This window comes from Macaca nemestrina, chromosome 5, assembly GCF_043159975.1.
Source record: "Macaca nemestrina isolate mMacNem1 chromosome 5, mMacNem.hap1, whole genome shotgun sequence".
Lineage (NCBI taxonomy): Eukaryota > Metazoa > Chordata > Mammalia > Primates > Cercopithecidae > Macaca > Macaca nemestrina.
In genome coordinates, this window is record NC_092129.1 from 128,615,861 (window position 1) to 128,639,435 (window position 23,575).

A 23,575-nucleotide genomic window follows, 5' to 3' on the forward strand; every position below is an offset into this window, starting at 1 on the left:
TTTTTTTTTCCAGAGAAGACAGTCTTTCACCAAAGGCCTATAAAGCGGAATTAGCCATACACTTTCTTATTCTTTTATTAAACCATTATAATTATCCCAGGAAAACTGGAAAACCTACGAATACATTGAAAACTAGCAAATTTGTAAGTTGGTTTTAACATCAATAGGTTCTCTGGCTACCTCCTCTCTATTTCTACAATAAAGTTTCTTGCTCATTTACTATTTTAACTGTTTACTGTCTGTCTTATCATTGGAATATATGCTTCAGAAATTGGCATCCTGTCATTGTGTTCACTCCTCTCACCCCAGTGACTCCTCAGTGAATGGTACTTGGTAGACACTCAATAAATATTTGTTGAATCAATGAATAGTGGTGGAAAACTGAATAACAGGGCTAGAAATAGTGACTAGTTTTTCTACTAGTCTTGATCCATAGATTATATACTATATCTTTTTAATTTTATTTTTTAATTGACAAATAATCATTGTACATATCCATGGGCTGCATAGTGGTGTTTTGAGACATATAATGTGTAGTAATCAGATATACTTTTAAAGAGCCTCCACAAATAGGAATTTTAGGTGGTCAGTACTAACTTGTTCAGGATATCCTCAAGTGTAACCAAACTTTTTTTTCTTGGCTCTAATTTATGTCTTCCCTTTATTCAACCTCCTCTGTGGTATAGGAGTTGGTAACCTGCATGATCCCTGCCTTTGAATTTAATCTAAGAATATTTACAAAGTCAAGGACTCACTGAGTCCCAGCAGGTATATACTCTGAAGATGACAACTTTCTCCAAAGTTTGAAGACAGATGGTGAAATATTGAAATGTTACAGAAATAGACTTCTCAGAGTCGCTTTTTAGTTGTCATGGGAAAGAGAGAAGTATATAGTGATAAATGAATTAATTAAATCACAGCTAGTAAACTCATACTTAAAGTGAGACATCCCATAACTGAGTCAATAAAATATTAGAATTTTTAGAAGAAAATATTACAGTGTCATTCTTTTTAAAAAATCAGAACATACTGTATTTAAGACATACAAGATAATCTCTTGTTCACTCAAGACTAAAGCTTATAGCTAAAGTGGACTTCTGCTCTAAAATTTAATCTTTTCTCCTCAAACTAAATGTATCAGACATCACCTAGTAAATTGTAATAACTACAGCCGAATATGTACAAATTTGACTAATCCGAGAGCCGGCGCCAAACTAGTTTTGACCTTTCGTTGTAAAATGATCCCTTATGGTCTTCCAAAAGACACGGACGTATTTTAGGGGCCACAAACAACAATTCAAATGTCATGTTGTAAAATAAAGTAAAAACAAAGCTTCTTACTCAAGAAACGAATTTTAATTAAGGTCAAGAATCTTATCTGAATTAGAGTTTATATTTGTTCTAGCCTATACTGAAGCTGTTTGATGGTTCATTCTTAACTTTGAATAACTTAAATGCTCTCACAACATTAAAGGCATGAAAGTTAACATGCTTTAATTAAGTATGATAATTGATTGAAAGTAAAGAATAATTTCAAATAATTTCTAACTATGGAGATTGAAGAAGTCGCTCCAGAATCATTTCAATTGCTACCAAATTAACCACTCCCAGAGAGGAATGGATAATGACAACAACTCTCTGAACCTATTGAAAACTAATCTAATTAGAGACATTTTGCTGAAATGCCAGAGTAGGTAAGATAAGAAGGTGAGTGACAGAGCAAAAATTCCAGTGACTTTTTTGGGGGTCTGGCTCTTGTAAAATGTATTAGTCACAAAAAGTATAGAAACACCTTTAGGAAACTTTCTTTTCTTGTACTCAATAACGAATCAAGGAATTCAATTAAATCAAGATACTTCTAGTCTTCCAAAGATAGATAAGAGGAAGAGAAGAAAGGAGGTGTGAATAAAGGAAAAAGGGAAAGGAAAGAAAAAGCTTTTAGTTATCGAGCAATTCCTTTGTATCAGGATTGCATTAAGGGCTTTTCATAGATTAGCTAATATAAATCTTACATAAGAAAATTATTAGTATCCCCATTTCATAGATGAAGAAACAAAGGCACAGAAAGGTAAAATGGTGAGTAATTTTCCCAGAATCAGATAGCTACCTAAAAGCAACACTGATTTTAAACTTGGGTCTAGTCTACTAAATGCCTTCATTATTTTTAAGTATTACTCTCAATGGCTTCCAATAATAATGAAAAATAACAGTGAAACTTCCAGAAAATGGTCTAAGCAGTGTTCCTACCCACATCCTCTGAACACGATTTTCTGGATGTTATAAAATTTAGTAATTTCACCCAGTTTATTACTTTCCTTGGGGAGATTCAAATGGAGGAAGAACTGTATAAATTACAATGATGATATGGCACAAAATACACATTTAATAACTATTTACTCTTCATAATTATGATAAAAACTACAAATGCGTAACTTAAATGGAATAGTTTACTAATTTGTTTTAGACTTAAAACTAAACACTTACTAAGGAGTTAATCTTGTTTCTACTAGAATACATTTGGTCAGAAGCAGAAGTTGACCACATGATGGAAAATACAATTATTAGGTGAGTGAACACTGGAGTTGGGATGAGGCTATGTATGTGTATGTCTAACACACTCAGAGCCAGCTACTCATAATTATTTGACTTGAATGTGAGTCTATATCTATCCATGATCGATCTGTTTTTGCTCAAAAGTGGAAATTGGTTTATTTGTTAATAATTTATATGCAGGAAAGCAACAAAATAGTCAAAGTTGATTAAACTGGCAATCCCATTAGAAATGGAAAAATCTTAATATTTCAAGTATATCAGTTGACTATTCGATAAGCATAATAAACCATTACAAAAATGAAAATGTCATCTAAGTGTTGATAACTAGAAAATCAGGAAGCAGGTGTGGCAGTTCTGTTTTATTTAGCTAAACTAATCCAACTAGATCTCAGTTAAGAACAAATTTATTTGATAAGCATACCTGATGTTTTATCTCTGACATAACCTGATTTTCTGTATCTGAGCCAATCATATCATCCTACCCTTTAACTTATTTAAAAAATCAATTAATTCTATTTAAATTACTGTATAATTGTGTTCTCTCCAAAGTATACACAGGCACCCATTTGAAAAACAGTGTGTATAACTATAAAGGTACTTACATATTTGGTTTCTCGACCAGCTGCTCTTGGAAGAGTTGTGGGAGTCTGTATGAAAATAAAAACAATTATACTTCTGAAATAATAAAGTAAATAATAATAGACTTAACGTCTGGAATGTGTTCACCTTCTTCTCAATTGAGACTTTCTAAACATTGGTCTCTCTATACAATATCTTTTTTTGAAAATTATTTTATAAAATGATATCACTTGATTATTCTTTTCACTGACTTTATCTATCAACTTTCTGCTAATTTCTCCTTATTTATTGATGATGTTAACTCATAGATCATAATAGTTCTTTCCTCACATTTCTTCTGTAATTTTTGCCTATTTCAAAACTCATGTAGAAATCTCTGTCTTTTCAACTTTTTGAGCTCCTCAATTCCAAAGATGTTCTCATCTACTCCATTTCAATCATTCACTCCCAGAAAGCTCCTTAATTTTACCTTCGCCAGTAAAACAGAAACTCTCAGAAATTTCAATTACAAATGTCCCACACTCAGACCTCTACCTCCTATCCATCATCTTCATTTCTCTAGTGCTGCTAGTACAACATCCACATCATTGGGACTTCCAAATCACTGACCTTCATCAGCGTTATTCCGGCTTTACCTCTTAGCTCGTATTATTTAATATTATAAGTCATTTTAATACTTCTATTTTTTTATCTTCTCTCTTCCTGTGACAAGTTCACTTCCAAAAAAAAGAACTCAACCCTAAATTGGCCTTGCCATCCATTTTTCTCCATACTTGTATCTGAGATGCAAAACATTGTTGGAGAAACTCTTTCAAACAAATTAATTAATTTTATTTTAAATTAATAATTATCAATTTCAAATGTGCATTTGGTACTGCCCCAAATTCTGCTTTTGTAGGCCCACTTTCTGAGATGAAATAGCTATTTGATTCATTCATCCACTCAACACATATTTATTGTGCATCTACTGTGTGCCAGTCACTGTTCTACACCCCTGGGACTTATTGGTAATCAGAAGAGAAAAAATGTCCCACCATTGAGGAGTTCACATTCTGGAAGAAGAGAAATAAGCAATGAAATCATAAATAAGTAAATTATATGTTAGAAAGGAATAAATGCAATGAAAAAGAGTAGAAATAATTTGAAGCCTAGGGCAATATATGCGCTTCCAGATAAAAATTTATTTGCTTCTATAAAATACCTCATATTTTTCTGGACCACCTAGATGTTAAGGAGGTCAAGAGTGCTGGGAGTTTACAATTTTAAATTAGATGATCAGTGTTGAGAAGGTGACATTTGAAGGAGACTTCAACGACTTGAAGGAGTAAGGGAGTTGAGTGTGTGGTATTCTAAATAAAGAGCATTCTAACAAGAGGGAACAAGTGCAAAGTTTCTAAGGTGGATTTTCTCCACTGAGAATTGTGGATAGAAAACTGGAAATAATCTTTCCATAAAGGACAATAAAAAACTGACCAATATATTGAAAAATATTTAATCAAATACATCAATGAACTAAAAAGAGAGCTAATAATTGCTGGGCAAAATCAAAAGAGGATGGGAACCTGAAGAGAGAAGTTCAGCATTTCAGAACTGCTTTTGCCCTGGGGATGTTTGCAAATAATGATGAGTTGCTGAGAAGCTAACCCAAACTTTTGATATCTCACAGGTATATATAGAGAAAAGTCAACCAGGACTCGCCAAGGACAGATTGGGTCCCTAGGAGTAAGAGTGACCCAGAAGACTCACATAGTCTTCAGCCTGGTATCAAATCATCTGAAGATGACTGTCCAGAAAAAAATAATCTCAGAACCTTAAATTAAATTCAGGTAGTTTTTTCTTGCTAGTGCTCCCAGTGTCTGACAGAAACAACAAAAAAAGACTTTCTATGGAAAGGTAATATCATATGAAGTCTCCATTTCTATTAAGAAATTTTCAAATAGGATATCTAGCATACCATCAGATTCAGATACACAAAAAGGCAAGACAATGTGAATGAGGATGAGCGGAAATAATAAACAACCAAAAAAAAAAAAAAAGACCCCCAGAGATTAAGACATGTGTCTTTTCAGAACCAGACTGAAAACAACCATACTTAACCATAATTTTGGAGATGAAGGCAGAACATTTTTCACAGTATGATAGAAACTATAAAAAGATCAGTGATATAACTGATTTGAAAAGAAACTAATGTGCTAAGACAGGAGCATGCTTGACACATCCAAGGCACAACAAGGAGGCTAGTGGGCTGGGATGGAGTGAGTAAAGGAGAGAGTTGGAAGAAAAAGGCAATCACAGAAGCATTGGGGCACCAGACCATACAGGCCCTTCCAGGACCTTGTGAGGACTTTGCTTATATTCTGAGGGAAATGTGTAAGCACTTCTGGCTTTAAATAGAGGAGGGTCATGATCTGACTTATGCTTTAAAAGGTTCTCTGCATTTCATGTGTTAAGAATAAACTATTGTGAGTCAGAGGTATAGGGACAAAACTCTTGTACTATCCAACAAAACACAGTGGCTCAGTAGTGCAGAAGCCATGAAATAACCATAGTCGACATATTCTGAAGCTGTAGAAACAGGATTTCTATAGAAGAGATGTGAAATGTGAGAGGAGGAGAAGAATAAAACATGACACCAACGTTTTTGGCCTTGAGCAAATGAAAGAGTGAAATTCTACCAATGGAGATGAGAAGGCAACATATGGAATCATTTTGTCAGAGAAAATCTAGATTTTATTTGTATGCATATTGAGGATAAGACATTTGTTAGAAGTCTAAATGGAAATGAAGAGTAGGTATTTGGAAGTCTGCAGTTTGAGAGAGAATCGTGGACTAGAAATAGAGTTGTCAGCATATATGTAGTTAGTTTTTATAACATAAAACAAAGTGAGATCACCAAAGGAATGAATATACAGAGAAATGAGATGTTTGAGGACTCATGACTAGAGCATTCCAACATTAACAGTTTGTGAAGAAGAAGATGAACCAGCAAAGGAGACTAAGAAATAATAACAAAAAGGGAGATAGAGGAAAAACAGATAGAGTAAGGCATTCTAAAATACTCTAGAGGGAAAATGTATCAAAGAGGAGGGTGTGAGCAACTGTCTCAAATTCTGTTGCTGTCATCTCAACTCAGGACTGGGTTTATTGCAATGCAGAGGACTTCAGGAACCTTGGAAAAAGTGGTTTTGGTGACATAAAAAAGGAGATTTAAGAGGAAACTGGAGAAAAGGAATTGAAAGTAGAATATATAAACATTTTTTAACTTTTTAAAATTCATCCCTATCACACCTTCTCCCCTCAATCTTAGTTAATGATCTTACATTTTACTTCATTGAAAGGTGTTAGTTATGAAATAACTAAAGATATTGGTTATAAAATTATTTCTCTTCCACCAAACTACAAACATTCTTGCATCTATAGCTGTCATGTCCTTTATTTTCCATCCTGTTACAATGAAGGACATTTCCAGCTTATTATCAAATGGTCTTAGCACATTTGGGCCACTATCACAAATATCATTGACTGAGTGGCTTATAAACAACAGAAGTTTATTTTCCACAGTTCTGGAGACTAAGAGGTCTAAAATCCAGGCACTAGCAGATTTGGTGTCTGGTGAGGGCCCACTTGTGGTTCATAGATGAGGCCGTCTTATATGTCTTTACATGGTGGAAAGGGTAAGAGGTTTCTCTCAGGACTGTTTTGTAAGGGAACTTACCCCATTCATAAGGTCCCCATCCTCATGACCCAATCATTTCCTAATGGCCCCATCTGATAATACCTTCATATATTTCAACATATGAATTCTCAGTAGGTGGGTGGGGCACAAATATTCAGACCTTTATTTCCCCTTCTTCTCTAGAATTAGTACTTCTTTCTCTGCTGAGACTAATGCCACCACATGCAAATTTGATCTGTCATTTTCAGCTTCACAAAACAAAAAATTCTTTCTTGACCTTACTACCAACCTAATTTCCTTTTCCTTTTAATAGCCAAACATTTCAAAATAGTTGTTTTGTTTTATTTTTACATATTCTATCCCTGCTTTCTCATGCCACAACACGTTTAAACATCAGAGATAAGATCAATGGGGTGAAGTGAGGGACTACTAAAATCTGAGGGTAGTAAAAAGAGGTAACAATGAAGACAATATCAAAGTGGTCCTTCAGCCTTCGGGGAGAAAATAGTTAACTATAGGTTTCAACAACTGGCCAGCTTCTGATGAATCTTTCCCTTGATCCCTTGCTTAGCAGTGATGACTGGGACAGCTATTGGAAGAGAAGAATATACCATAAGCAGAGGTGCAGGGAGGCAGAAAGGACGGTCAGGGTCACCAGGGTGGAGAGGAAGTGGCAAGTGGGAACTGGTTGATACTATGGCACTTCTCCCTTCTGAAGCACATGCTCCTCCTGCTCTTAAAGAATAAATAAATAAACCTCACCAGAATTGACAAGTGCTAGGACTTGGGTTTCAGGACCTGCCACCCCAGGAACCAGGCATATATACACCCAACTTAGTTGACATGCTCAGGGAAATTTGAGTTTCCATGGAAACATAATAAGACATCTGAAAAACTTAAATACTATAAAAGAAAACAATGGTTCCTCTATTCCACTCCTAAGTATTTACCCAAGATAAGTGAAATCATATATCCATACAAAGTCTTGTTTACAAACGTTCTTGGATTAGTAATAGCTCCAAATTAGAAATAACCCAACCATCTATTAACTGGTGAATAGATAAACAAAGGATGGAACATCCACACAGTGGACTACTAATCAGCAATTAAAAAAAAAAAAAAAGAGCTACTGATCCATGCAATGATATGTGGATGAATTTCAAATGCCTTCTACTAAGTAAAGGCTAAAGTGACTACAGACTATATAATTACATTTATATGATATTCTTGAAAAGGCAAAAGCATAGGAACACATGAAAAGATAAGTGGTTTCCCAGGACTTGGGTTAGAGGGAAGTATATACTAAAAAGGAGCACAGGGAACTTTTTCAGTTGATGGAAATGTTTTGTTTGGAATGAGGTAGTAATTATATGATTGGATTCTTTTGTCAAAACTCAGAACTGTAAACTAAAAAGATGGAGTTTACAGTGATTACATTATGCCTCAATAAATCTTATTTAGAAGAAAAAATTACGTCAGCTTCAACAAAGAATGTAAGACAGGAATTGAAGGAAAGAATAGATACTGAACAAAATCTTGAACTGGAATATTAGATCAAGGATTCCTCTTGAAGGAATTAGAAAATAATAAATAGAAAAATATGAAGAGTAAGAGACATGAAATACACAATCAAAAGTGACAAAATCAGTATTATAAGAGTCCCATGTGGGAATAAATATTTGCAAAAATAATGATTAAAAATTACCGAGAATGTAAGGGAAAGAAAAGATCGAAGACTTCATATGAAAGGTCATAAAGGGTAACAATCAAAATATACAAGAAAAAAATGCATGCCTAGATACATCATAAAAAATATCTGTAAGATCATACATAAAGATAAAGTTTTATACAGAAAAGCTTATACAGCAATTCTGTAAATGATCACTCTATAGCCGAGGAACGAGTATCATGCTGACAAAATAATTCATAAGTATGCTGTTGAAGAAAAAGAAACCTAGGGGGAAAATGTTGAAGAAAGAGGACCTACAATTTTATTTGCAGCAAAACTATAATTTAAACGAAAAGGCAAAATAAAGATGTTATCATGGACAGAGCTCACAAAATCTACACAAAAAGATCTTGCTTTATACAACTTGAAGCAAGATTCCAACAAGAAAAACAATAAACCCAGGAAAAAGCTTTGAATGTGTGCAAAATAAGGATCTAAATCAGAAATAAGTATCTAAACAAAGGAAAGATCAAGAAGTGTTCAGACATAAAGTTCAAAACAATACTAATAAATTGTATGTGTATGTGCTTGTGTTTTTATATACAGGTTGATTAAAAACAAGTAGAAAGTGAAAAGTGCTATAGTGCTTACAAAATGTTGGGGAAAACATTTATACGTTTTAAAATTGAAACAAAATTAAGCGTAATAATTGTCTTTAAGAATGTACATGTAACTACCAGAAGTAACAAGATATAAAGTAAAATTTTCAAGATGTTTAAACTAGTAAATATCAAAATTGCCTAAGGAAAGCAGAAAAAAAAAACAAGAGAAATAAAAACATTTTAAATAGAAAACACGAAATAAGATAGCAAAAATTCACCCTAACATAACAAGAATTGCAATAATTATAAGTGGCTTAAGGTCCCTGGTAAATAGAATCTGATTGACTGTAAAAATTATATCCAGAAATATGCTGTTCTGAAGAAAATTAGACAAAAGGGTATGAAAAAAAGTAAAGTAACAGTAAATGATACATCTAGGAAAACAACAATTAGAAATTATAAATAAAAAGTCACTATATTAATACTCAGAAGGAAAACCTTAAGTTAAAAAATGATTATATATGCCGATAAAGCTTCTAAAAACTCAAAAACGAGAATGAATGCCAACACACAAGCACCAGCAATATGGTTTCAAAATATACAAGTCAAATCTAATAAACATTCCTTTAGACTTATCTTTCTCTGACCCTTGGCCGCAATCAACATCATTATATTCGAAACACTCTCTTCTATAGCTTCCATGATATCACACTGCTCTGACTTTCCTCTTACCATCACACACAGGGGCCTGTCATGGGAAGGGGGGAGGGGGGAGGGATTGCATTGGGAGTTATACCTGATGTAAATGACAAGTTGATGGGTGCAGCACACCAACATGGCACAAGTATACATATGTAACAAACCTGCACGTTATGCACATGTACCCTACAACTTAAAGTATAATAATAATAATAAATAAATTAAAATAAATAAAAATAAAAAAATATTAAAAAATAAAATAAATAAAATAAAAGCCTTTTCATTATCATTTACTGGCTCTCCATCTCCTTTTTCAGACCTGTGATGTTATGTTCCTTGGAGCTCTGTACAGGACACTTACAATGTCTATGTGCAAATGACCCTCAAATATCTCCGATCAGCTTCAAACACACAGGTTTAAGCTTTCTTGATAAGCACTTCAAACTCATCCTTGTCTAAAACTGACATAACCCTCTGCCTGTCACTATACAGCTCTTCCTTCGTTGTTGTCTATCCTCAAAGCAGAGACCTGTAGTTCATTCATGATTCTTCTCTCTCCTTCACTACCCGCACCCAAACTCTCGGCAAGCCTCAAACGGTCATGCTTCTCTCTAGCTCTTCTGAACCCACCCTATTCAGACCACACCACCACTGACTGTTTCCCTGACTGCAGGAGCCTCCTCACAGCAGCCATATTGATCATCTTCTATAGTTTCATATTATTCCCACTATGGTTTTATGTCTCCCCATTTTCTTTGGAATAAAAGCTTCATGCCATGGCAAATAAGTGTTTAAATTACTGTGCTTAACCCAGTTTCTCAACATCATTTGCACTGTTCATCCCTAGCTCAGTGTACAGCAAGCACATTGGCTGTCTTCTTTATCTTCATACACACTAAGCTCTTTCATGCTTCAGGAAATTTACACATGCCTGTTTCTGTATCTGAAAGCTATTATTCCTGATCAAAATTTCTGTTGCTGGCTCTTTTCCACCTTTGGGTCTCAGCTTGAATTCTACCCCTTGATCACTACATTCAAAGCATGTGCCTTAGGTTACTCAGCCTTGCTTATGTTCCTAGTGCCTTGCAGTACCAGACTTACAGTAGGTGCTTAATAAATACCTGTTGAATGAAAAATTGCCTTGAACGAAGTAGCCTAAAATACTGGGTTTTTTTTAACACCATAAGCATTAAATATTTGTTAAAGAAACCAGTAATGTAGATTATTATCCATATATAACTTCTTAAATCCCATTCTCATTATATTTAATATAATACAGGTCTTTTACATGTTCAACAAATGAAATAAGAAAAAATATATATTTTAAAATTGATATAATATCTGACAAATCAAAGTTTTATATTAAAAGGCTTAAAGGATATATAACAAAATAGACTTCAAATACAGAAATTATAATTATCCATTTGTGGGTCCTCTGCTAAAATATAATTAATATGATAACAATTGATTACTGGGTTTTATATGTCATTACTAATGGATATTTATTGATAATATTCCAATTGAAAATTAGGATTACTCTTCTAGTTATGTACAGTTCTGTACATTTGAAAATTACTTTAGATGCACAGTGTCCCATGTTTTAAGAAAGGACAGGAAAAAAGTATACTAATTCCAAGGAAATAAATAAATAAGGCTGACCAAAAAAAAGAAAAACAGTAACTAATAACTAACAATTATCAGTAAAGGAAAAAATCATAGGCATTTTGAAATTTAGATGAGTAGAGCTTAACTGTTTGAAAAAAATAATTTGGAGAAATGTAGTATTTTATAATAACAAATGAAAATAACTATTTTATAAAAAGGAAATATGTACACAATTACAACAATTAATAGTTTAGTAGTACTCTAACAATCTAAAATATCCAGTTTTATTTCCCTTTGAGTCAAAGAATAACGAAATAAATTCAATCAGCAAAAAGAAAAAAATTCTAGAAATATTACTTCTGTTAAACCTCTTAGACTAATTTTACTTTAGTCTACTTCATTTTTTACTTCTCTATTTTTAAGTGACTATAAATTCCATAAATATTGAATCTATAATTTGAGTGAGAATGAGCCACAAATTATACATTCTAAATGTCAACGTAAAAAAAAAATAGTCTAATATGTTGGCTTTCAAATTGTTTTGAACTTGACCCACAGAAATAGATTTTACTTTGCAACCCTGTATAGACTTACCTTGCATTATATGTGTACATGTAATCAAATGTCAACAAAACCTATACATTACTTGAAACCAAGTCTAATATTTGCTATCTTTAAAATTCTACAAAAAAGACTGATTGCTATTCACTAAATTTATTTCTCAATTCACTATTGGACCTTGACTTGCAGTTTGGAAATCATTGATCTAATAAATCTTATGGTTCCATAAATTATATTAAATACATACATACTTTGACTGTGTCAGAACCCAACAATGTCTTTGGGGACCTTGAAGGAGAATCAGAAGAATGCTGGAAAAAAAGAAAGGAAGGAAGGAAGAAGAGAAAAGGAAAGAAAAGAACAAGCCTGTGAGGCATCATACTAAAGTAGAGGAAAATGGAGAGAAGCAAAGCAAATGTTTGAATTGCATATTCTAGTCTAAGGCATTACCATAGACAAGGAATCCTGTAAGACCTTATCAATGGTAGCACAGAGCTCTTCAGTTTGCTGCCTGAGCTGTGCAGGGAAATACAGCTGGAAGAATTGAAACCAGGTACTGGGTTAGCAATAAGTTTTGGGATTGCATACCAAAAGCAGGGGTAATCTGAAGTTATTACCTCCACTGGTGGTTCTAATGTGTTGTCCTTGGAGACACTTTCAGTCTTGGCTGGTTCATCTAGTGCCTAGTGATAAATGAAATAGTTCTTATATGAGGTTTCTAGTCATACAACTGGAGTAGAAAAGTCTCTTCAAAGAAAGCCTTGTATGTATGAATATTCCAAGAAAAAATATTTGATGAACTATTCTTTAACATAAAGACATTTTTCTTTTAGGTCTTAAGTTTAAATCTTTAATCCATCTTGATTGAATTTTTGTAAAAGGTGTAAGGAAGGGGTCCAGTTTCAGTTTTCTGCATATGGCTAGCCAGTTTTCCCAACTCCATTTATTAAATAGGGAATCCTTTCCCCATTGCTTGTTTTTGTCAGGTTTGTCAAAGATCAGATGGTTGCAGATGTGTGGCATTATTTCTAAGGCCACTGTTCTGTTCCATTGCTCTATATATCTCTTTTGGTACCAGTACCATGCTGTTTTGATTACTGTAGCCTTGTAGTATAGTTTGAAGTCAGGTAGCATGATGCCTCCAGCTTTGTTCTTTTTGCTTATACAGCCAATTTGGCTTCAAACTCCCTGTCTCCCTAATGATGGGAACTAGGCAAAATCTCTATTTCATTGTTTTCTCCTCTGCTGGGTCTAATGGGCACATTCAATAGTCATCCAGAGATTTGGGCAGAGTTTATCTACAACATTTAGGGCTCCATTTGGCACTCTCTTTTCCAGATTCTCCCCTCATTTTCTAGTTTCTGTATGACCTTACACTGTTCTCTGTTTCCTCATCTAATAAGTCTGCTGGGTTGTTGCTGAATTTTCACTACTTCATTGTGACCAGACGAGGGACTACCCATAAGGTGAAAAACTATAAAATCTAGAAACCAACCTAGTGCCATATTTTTCTTGCAAGCGTTGACTCTACTGCAGTTTCTACCTGCCTTGGTCATGCTTCAGTACCTTCAGATAGTTTTGTATATTCTTATCCAGAGTTTATCATTGTTATCTGTAAAACAGTTGGTCCAATACAAGCTACTTCTCTATTTGCAGAAGCAGAATAAGGCAAGCTAATTTAAAATTAATTCAAATTTCAATTTTCAGCACATATTTTATCACAGAGATTGTATAAATTAAATCTCAAACCTGTCTCAGGGTAGGCTCGTGACTAAAGGTCATTTTTTCCTACCCTAAGCCTAGATTGCTATAAGAAAATGTTATGACCATTCACGGTGGCTCACACCTGTAATCTTAGCACTTTGGGAGGCGGAGGCAGAAGGATCACTTGAACCCAGGAGTTCAAGAACAGCCTGGGCAACACAGTGAGATCTCATCTCTATAAAAAATTTTAAAAATTAGCTGAATGTGGTGACATACACCTGTAGTTTCAGAAACTTGAGAGACTGAGGCAGGAAGATGTTTGAGCCCAGGAGTTCGAGGCTACAGTGAGCCCTGATCACACCACTGCACTCCAGACTGGGCAACAGAGTAAGACACTGTCTCTAAAAAAATAAAAAAAAAAAAAAGCAGGATTGTCATTTCCCTTTGAAAAAAAAAAATGTTATCATTCTTCTTGCAACTGAGAGTGTGACAATTCAAAAATCCTGACCTCTTAATGGGGATGCAATTCCCGTTCTCTATTTTACCAGAGCATCAGCACCACGACAAACGTTCTGAATTTCAGCCTGCTTTTAGTATTTGACCCTTGGGGATTTCCCCTGCCTTTTGGGTTCTTTTTGTTTTTGTTTTTGTTTTTTGTTTTTTTTTTTTAGTGAACTCAGCATTATACTGGGCTGAATACACATAAAATTGTCAGTATTTAACTGAAAAACACTTGCCAAGATGTCAATTTCATGTGGTTTGACTTGTTTTTTAATGCATTTTTTAAATTGATCGTCGATTATAGGTATTTTACAACAGGAAATTTTTCAAGCAATCTAGTTTCAGTGTACTTTCAAAGTTTGAAAATCTACAGCCAGAAAGGTTACAGAAAAAATATATGCCATGGGTTCTGAAGACAGTTATAAAAGAGGTTACCAAAAATGCAATAAGCAATTGTAGGCACAATGCAGTTATTTTCAAGAGAAATATCGTCACTTGAATATATATGTTCCGGTAGATTTATAAACAGACAAATGAAAGACTCAGTTCTCTATTGTCGTGTATTATATAACTTTTTAGAATTACAGGTTCCCCTCTCCTCTTATTTAGATTTACCTCGTATTTCTCATTTCTTTATTCCCATTCTGTGGTAGATATATCCTGATAGAAGGTGTTACGCCAATTGTGAAACCATGGAATCCATTGCTCATCAAAATCTCTTTTCCCCCTTCTAACAACCAGGGATCTCCATCCAGAACTATTAGCCTTGACCAAGAGGTACCAGGTCCAGATGCTAGAACTGCCATTTTGGCATGGGACATACCCCCTAAGAATTGGGAATTACCAGGTCGAGATGCTAGAACTGCCATTTTGGCATGGGATATACCCCTAAGAATTCAGAAAAGTGACTTTAAAAGATAAAATTTTACTATCCCATGTTTTAATAGCTCATACAGGTAAATATTGTCTGGAAATTTTTGTTTTCAAAATCCACTTTTCTGTATTAAGTAACAAAATTTGGAAGGTTTGTTATGATAACCTAATAAAAACATTCAAGATTGCTTCTTTCTTACCATAACAAAAATCTATTTTGTGCTTTCTTTCTTCATTCTTTAAAATTATGATTACTCATGAGAAATGATTGGCAGGGAACTGAAAATTTCACAAAAATAACTCTTCACTGGTGTTCAGATGGTTTAGTATTTTCCTGGCATGCTGTTTCAATCACCTCCTGTTCATCTTGTTAATGGGGGGGAGGTTCCTTTCCTTGTGTTACAGGGATAGATGGTTACATAACCCTTGACACTATACAGATAAAATCCACGACAGTTTATTAGTCACATATACTCACAGTCCAGGGAAGGGGGACACCACAAAATGTGCAGGGCCACATGGACGTCGCAATAAGGAACAACCAGGGGTTGTGGGTATCCAGAGAGTAATGTGCCCCTGGTTCCACCAAAGGATATGATTGGCTTGTTTGAACTGGAACCTATTACTAAGGTATACTCAGGAATTGCACCTGGTCAGTTGGATAAGGAGGGTTGTTTGGCTAGAGAACCGTATCTGCAGGAGCAGAGTGAAGAGGGGAACTTGCAATTAGGCCATTTGAGGCTCTCTCAATGCTAGCAGATGTCAAGGTAGCACACAATATTGGGCCTTAATTTTAGGTCTCACACCACATGTGACCTCTACTATAGTGAAAATTATGGAGACTAAAAATGTCAGAAATTAAAGATCAGGACTAAGAGCCAGCTGGATTTTGTTCTGTCTCTTGCTCACCATTCCAACAATGCCTTTCATACGCTCCTCACTCGAAGGCTGCTCTTTAACCACAAAGAACCCCTTGAGTTCTTTGAACTTGCGGTGATCTTTTGAACTACATGCAATTAACTCTTCCTAGATCGACTCTCAGTTCACTTAGAGAATTCCTATTCATCCTGAAGATCCAAATCAAACTCCTTTATAACATCTTTCTTGGCCTAACACTAGGCAAAGTCAGCCATTCTCTGTTTGGGGTACCATATCACTTTGCACATATCTTAAGTATATTGTATCATAATTACTTTTGAAACTATATCTCTACCCTACTGGGCTATTTGTCCTAGTAGGCTACAGAAAATATGATATTTATCTTTGTAGGCCCAGGATAGAGAATATGATAGGTGCTCAGTAAAGGTCTTTATGATTAATCACTGGGTAAACCAATGAATAAATGAAGTTAAGTTAAATTAATAAATGAATCACAGAAATAATATGATTTAAATACTCCCTGGTAAAATGCTCTAGAGAAGTGATTTAAACTCTTTGAGTAACTTAATTAACAAATAAACTGTATCTTTCTCTATATTACAGTTAAATTTGTTTACCATCAAAGATTTGAGCATATAATCAATGCTAGTGCAATGAGATTATTTCCTTTTTCAACCCAAACCAAATAAGATCAACATTTTAATTAGTCTGTGGAAACTTACTGCTCATAAACATAACTTTTGTTAGGTTACTTGTGATATTGAAATTCACTCAGAGAATGACAGAACTATCTACTCAGGTCCGTCGGAAAACTAGAAAATAACTTGTGCTAGGTCAGTAATGCTAAAATTTTGAAATGGCACAAAATACTCAGACTGTGTTTTAAAAATTGGATGGGGGGCTTATTTTGAACTTAAGTAGTCTTGAAATTTACTAGAATTGATTTTTTTAATTGACTGTGTGTTACTTGTCAAATGTATCATTGTGATATACACTTCTTCTAGCTTCTTTTCCTATTGTCCAAAAATTTCTTTTAAAAACATATTTTAAATCTCCATTAGTAAGAATTCTGACCAGAGATTGCTTTTTGGCAAGCTATCCAGTAGGAAGATATTGTTTCACTAGATTTATTCATTTTGGGTAAAAGTCTCTTAAAATATTATCTAATAAATTATTGCTATTAAAAATGTATATTTTCTACCAAGTTGGACTACAGAAATTGAGGCATAAATGGAATATTCTTTGAGCTCATTCATCTTAAAGAATTCTTAACAAATACAAATAATCAGAAATACTCTCATTAGAAGTGTTGGTAGTTTGTTCAGAAGTGCCAACTTTGGGGCTTAGCTTTTGAAAAGACACCAAATAAATCTCATAGCAGAAAATAGTTTCTGAACTTAACACTACATTAAAATTCAGAGCCAAGAAATGTGAAAAAGCACTGTAAATCAAAGTCCTTGTGTAAAAGTATGCCAATAAATTGTAATAGGTATTCCCAATTATGAGTGCCTCTGATGAAACTGCAAACATTTTTTACTCAAATATATTGAGTTAGTCTAATTTGCTCCCTTAAAATATAGATGAAGTTCTAAAAATCGGGAGTTGGAAAGTAAACTGCCTCCAAAGGAAGAATGATCTAACAGAATCTGTAAACTTTTTGTTATACCTAGACTATCTATTTGATTGAATTTCAAAGTTTTCATTCCTGAGTTATTAGATTTTAGTAATGATCAAATCAACCCCCCAAAATTATGTTTACCCTAAATTCTCCTATACTTCATTAATATGACCCGCTATTTGGTAGAATAAATCCCCCAAGGACTACAAAATACTTACCGGACTAATACAAAACCATTTGTAGGATAGTAGATATTGTTAGAAAAATGAATCTCACTTTGATTGTCTAGTTGGGGATTCAGGTCTGAATAACGTTCACCTCTGAAGGAAAGGAAAAAAGGACACTGCAAACCGAAGGAGCTTGCAGATATATACAGTAGGGTTACTTTAAAGATCTAGGAATATTTGCCAGTAAAATATTTTTACATGATTGGTTTAAAAATATCAAGAACTGAAGATACTTGGTGATTTTACTCCCAAGAGCTTTGGAAAGTTAAATGTTTGTTCCTCCTACAGAGAAGGGAGTTTTTGCAAACCATTCCAACCGGTTTCAAACACATTCCAGCAAAGCTCAATGGTAGGAGAATCTATACTTTTTTTGCACTTAATTAAGGATGGCTGAAGGGTGTTCTTTATTTCCAGAAGCACCTCCTTCACTGTAATTTGCCTCATCTCTTTCAGTAGCTCAACGAATTGAGCTGGTTTGTAATCCATCACTCTCTCAAGTCATCTCAGAGCGACATTATTTCCCATTTTCTTTTAATTTTTCCACATAAAAACAAAATACTCTTGTTGCTCTCATTTAATGAAGATATAAATATATCTTACCAAGTAATGAAAACAAGTATTGTAGGCAGGGATCCCATATCAACATCCCTCTCAATAATTCACTGTAGTTAGCTGATGTCACTGTAAGGTAGGGAACAGGGAAGGCTGAGAGCCAATCAGAGCTCCTCTGAGGTCCAATTTAGCAATTTAGTAACCTTGATGCTTTAGAGAATTTACTTGGCTTCTTTGAGCATTAAATTCTTCACAGAGTTGTGAAGATGAAAGCACACTTAGCTCAATATCTGAAACACTAGAGTATTCAATATGGTAGTCGTTGTGATTGTATTGTCTAATCTTCAAAAGGTGCCGGCTTACTTCCCTTCTAGCAGAAGGCCATTCTATAAGCTTTTCCATGGAAGTAGAATTGATGAGGCTTATTCTGTCCTAAAGAAAGATCTTTTGCTATTGTTGTTTTGATTGGCATACAGTAGTCTACTTTATTTTCATATGCTTAAGAACCTGTGGAATACGATTGGAAATTTTACAGACCTATATGGCCCCAAACTAAACTCATTTATTCAATGAACGTTTCGTAAAGAATATAGTATATCATCCCCTCAAAAAGTTCAAGATAAAGAAAGCAGTAAATATGCATAATTAAATACAATTTGATAATTTTTTTAAAAATTATGCACACAGTAGACAACTACCCGAGAACCATCTACCATAGATTTGAGTCCTGGACTCTTCTCCATTATTAAAGAAAAATTGGGAACACATTTGCCTCTTGTACTAAAATCTAAATTAAGCAATGTTTCTCTAATATAAGTCATGTGCTAAATTAGCAATAAGGTTTTGTTAAATTTTTAAGACATAAAGAAATCTTCTTGTTTGAGACTGAGTCTCACTGTGTCACCCAGGCTGGAGTGCAGTGGCGCAATCTCGGCTCACTGCAACCTCCACCTCCCGAGTTCGAGTGACTCTCCTTCCTCAGCCCCCAGAGTAGCTGGGATTCTGCCACCATACTCGGTTAAATTTTTCTTTTGTATTATCAGTAGAGACAGGGTTTCACCATGTTGGTCAGGCTGATCTCAAATTTCTGACCTCAGGTGATCCACCCACCTTGGTCTCCCAAAGTGCTGGGATTACAGGTATGAGCCATCACACCCTGCCAAGATATAAAGAGATTTTAAAATATTCTCACCTAAGGACATATGTTTAATAAGATTGGAGTTTAGCAACTCATGCTTTAAAAAATTAAATAGGCAACTTAGCTGGGTGTGGTGGTATGTACCTGTAGTTCCAGCTACTCAAGAGGCTGAGACAAGATGATTGCTTGAGACTAGGAGCTCAAATCTAGTCTGGGCAACATAGCAAGACCCCATTTCAAAAAATGAAACAAAAAATCAAAGAGGCAACTTAGAATAAATAGCTGACAGGATATATCACAATTTTGCCTTTCTCTTTTTATGCCATCGTTTTTATTAGTTGTCAAAATAACTAATTTTATATTCCTTGCACCAAAGGAAAGATGTTTATCCTATAACTTTCCATTTAAAGAATTAAACCTGTAATTATTTTTTGCTGTATATAAAACTGAGCTGCTCCAGAATTCTTCTGTCAAGTACACACTTCTTATGAATCAAATGTATCAGGAAAATGGCAGACAGTAATGCCATTTATTAGGAACATTGTACCTAGCCCCAGCCCTAATTTTATGCTCAGAAATACTTATGAGGAAGGAAACAGAGAATTTAAATTACTTTCAAGGAAAAAATTTATATTTTCATGGAAAAATATTAATCATTGGTAAGACAATAAAGGTGCATATTCTTTGATTTTATGGAAATACTTCTTCATTCATTCTCTCCTCCTTTAACAATTACATGATAAAAATAATAATCTATTTATTTGGAATATTAATATGTGCCAAACAGTTTAATTTTAAGTTTTTACCTATTGCTGTCAGACTCAGATAAGAAGAAAAACTAGTCAATGAAAGAGAGACTTTTAACATTCTCTGAAAAAGACAGCAATATACACATCAAGACTGATATGGTTTGGCTGTGTCCCCTCCCAAATCTCAACTTGAATTGTAGCTCCCAGAATTCCCATGTGTTGTGGGAGGGACCCAGAGGGAGGTAATTGAATCATGGGGGCCGGTCTTTCCTTGCTGTTCTCATGATAATGAGTAAGTCTCACAGGATCTGATGAATTTATCAGGGGTTTCTGCTTTTGCTTATTCCTCATTTTCTCTTGCTGCCACCATGTAAGAAGTGCCTTTGATTCTGAGGCCTCCTCAGCCATGTGGAACTGTAAGTCCAATTAAACCTCTTATTTTTCCAGTCTCAGTTATGTCTTTATCAGCAGAGTGAAAACAGACTAATACAAAGACTAAAAATAAAGTCCATATCAAAGTTGTTTTATCTACAGACCTTAGTATATTGTTGAACATAATGTAATAAAGTCTATGGACAGTCACAATGTAATCTGATTACTTCATAATCACTGGTATTTCATCCTCATGTGATTCTTCGAGAAGATGATTATTGGCAGGAGGTTAAGCCAAAGACCCTGATGAAGCCAACACAATAAAAATCATACCTTACATTTATCTCTCCCTATAAATCCTTATTTAAGACTTAAGCTACAAATGCTTCCTTCTTAAAGGTTCACAGGGGAAAAATGATAGAATATGGAATAAGATATAAATTTAAATTTTGATGCGGACAATAAATTACAGAACAGAAGTACCAGAAACCTCATGTTCCCTGCCAACAAAGTGTACTCTTTTAAAAATGATGGGCTTCATCCAGGGTTGATTAAAACTGAAACCAATCCAGTAATTCAATGAGAGCTTAATGTCTCATTACAAGAGATGCTTGTATTTCAATTCGGAGAAAATCTTGTTTTTAAAAATAGCATTATTTTTTAAAAAGTAAATCTCATTTCTCATTGATTATACTATATGCTGTAGAACAGAATGTGGCATAAGATACCCACCATGGGTATAATCCAATTGGAGAGATAATTGTTGAAATAGCTAAGACATGAATTATTTTTGTTAGCTCCAGCTTCAAGGAATTCCACAGCATGGACCCTAGCCAAGTATTATAATGAATCTACAACATTACCCTACCCCTGAATTGTGGTGTTCTGTGTTATATCAAAGAGATCTCAGAAAACCTTCTGTGATTTAAAATATTGCAAGATTTTTATTCTTCCATAAATAGAAGAGTTCCTCAAGATTATAGTCCTAATTTTCCCACTCAATTCAGAAATAAATCCCTTTGATTTCAACGGCATTAAGATAAAGTCTATTGTATATGCAGATGGGTGTAAAGGATTAAATTGCCAGATTTATTTTTTAAAACTGTAACACCGAAAGGAGCAATACAATATCATTCAAAAAATACCATTGAAAATTGAGGTAACTCATAAAATCTTTAGATAAGGCTTTGATATTTTAAAATTCTTACAAAGTAAAGTTTCTTATTAAGGAACACATAACATGGGAAAGCCTGTAGAAAATATGTGGAATAATTTAAAGGACCTAAAGAAAAAAAAATTCATATCACATCTGAGACCTTTGAATAAGTTAAATGTTTATGGTCCAAAAACTATACTAGCCAAGAGACAATAACCTACATTAGTACTTATACAAATATTCAGTCCCCTCTGGAATAACATTATTTTAAATTTAGATGTCATGTTTATATTTCGTACTAAAAATAGAAATAATTTTCCTACAGAACGTTTTATTTAAAATTAAAAACACAAAATCTTTTGCACATGAACTTGTTTAATAGGTTAAATATACATCAATACCACCATACACATTTATGAAATGGGTTTCTAATAAAATTGGAAATTAAACTAATGACTCTTCATCTTTACTGACTAATGAATACATTATAAACTCTATAATTTAGTTAATTGGAAGAGAATTCTGGAAACAATCCTAATGGACAGAGATTCTGGAAACAGTACTGACATCTAGTCTTATCTCACAGAAGACTTTCAGAAGGATTAACTTTCATTTTTCTAAATAGGAAATTTACATAGTAGCAGAACATAGTTCCAGGAGAATGTGCCTAGATGAGGTGAGACAAGTATGAGGGAAGGATGAGGATGAAAGCAGGCTCCTTAACTCCTCTTTGTCTCACTGCTGATGGAGAGTGATTCTCCCACATCTGTGAAAGCACACACTTGTGACAAGTTTCCAGAAATAGTCATCCAAAATAGGCAGAGTCTGTGGTGTGGGAACTCTGCCACCATCTCCCACCATTATGGCCCTAAAGTGTGGAATAAGGGGCAATGGAAAATTGTCCCTTTCCACAACCTCCTGAAGTCTCCTGAAATCCGTGTTTTAGTCCCATCTCATCTTTTAACAGGCAATAAGGGGTAGAAATTCAGGAGAGATGCTAGGGAAAAAGCTGCAGATTTTCCTGCAGCCTAGTGAACCTACAGTTCAAAGCACTTACATATACAGAACATAGATTGGACACTACCTGTATATAATTTGGAATTAATGTCTACCTATACACTACTTATCCCACTAACAATTCCTGCTTATTAGATAAGAGATCATACAAAGGTTTTACTCTTCAGATCATGCTAAAAGAATAAGAATGTAGATTTATAAACCAGTGATCAAAATGCCACCTGGTTGGCAAACAACGTTTTGATAAATGATAGTAACAGTCTTGAAACTCCATAATTACACAGAAAAAAATGGACTTAGTGCATTGAGAAATAAATTGACTAAATACATAATCATAAAAGTAATATATGAAATGGATAATTTCACAGACTTGGTAAGTCATTTCACTTTGATTCTGATATAACTCTATTTGGCTTTCATTTAAACATGCATAACATACTTATTAAACAGGAGGCTTTAATTTAATTTACCTACTTATGTAACAACCTATAATTTTATTATAAATGACCCTTAATAGCAAAGCAAAAATCTCTTGGAGCCATGTGAAAGCAGTTGGGCCACTGACCGTCATCCCAGTCTTCCCTTCTGTTGATGAAAGTGGGACCACTGGATGGCAAGAATGGATGTGTGAAGAGGTTTAGTCCACAATGGAATCTATGAGGCTGAGTTCAATACTCAGCTATAATATCTGAGTATCAGTATAGTACAATGGTGGAAGCCACTGTTAGTCACCAAGTATTTATCAGTCAACAACCAATGTGGCCAACTGTTCACAAATAATCCCATTTTACCCCAATTCTTTTGATCAATATGGATAGATATGAAAGTTCTTGATATGAAAGTTT

At 34.3% G+C, this 23,575-nt stretch overlaps 1 protein-coding gene across 15 annotated transcripts in view; it reads right to left on the minus strand.

Annotated features, from left to right (window-relative positions):
• The window catches only part of MLI (muscular LMNA interacting protein), a 258,152-nt gene that overhangs the window by 96,016 nt on the left and 138,561 nt on the right, over nucleotides 1–23,575 (minus strand). For 10 of the 15 annotated variants that reach the window (XM_071096935.1, XM_011756781.3, XM_011756788.3 and 7 more), the window contains 4 exons: nucleotides 12,562–12,627; nucleotides 12,395–12,478; nucleotides 12,196–12,255; nucleotides 3,156–3,200 (listed from right to left, as the gene is read on the minus strand). The exons of 1 other annotated variant lie outside the window; for it this stretch is intronic. In XM_071096935.1, the coding sequence (XP_070953036.1) occupies nucleotides 3,156–3,200; nucleotides 12,196–12,255; nucleotides 12,395–12,478; nucleotides 12,562–12,627 (255 nt within the window). The remainder of the gene's footprint in view (nucleotides 1–3,155; nucleotides 3,201–12,195; nucleotides 12,256–12,394; nucleotides 12,479–12,561; nucleotides 12,628–23,575) is intronic. 4 more of the 15 variants (XM_071096937.1, XM_011756779.3, XM_011756778.3 and 1 more) reach the window with 3 other exon arrangements.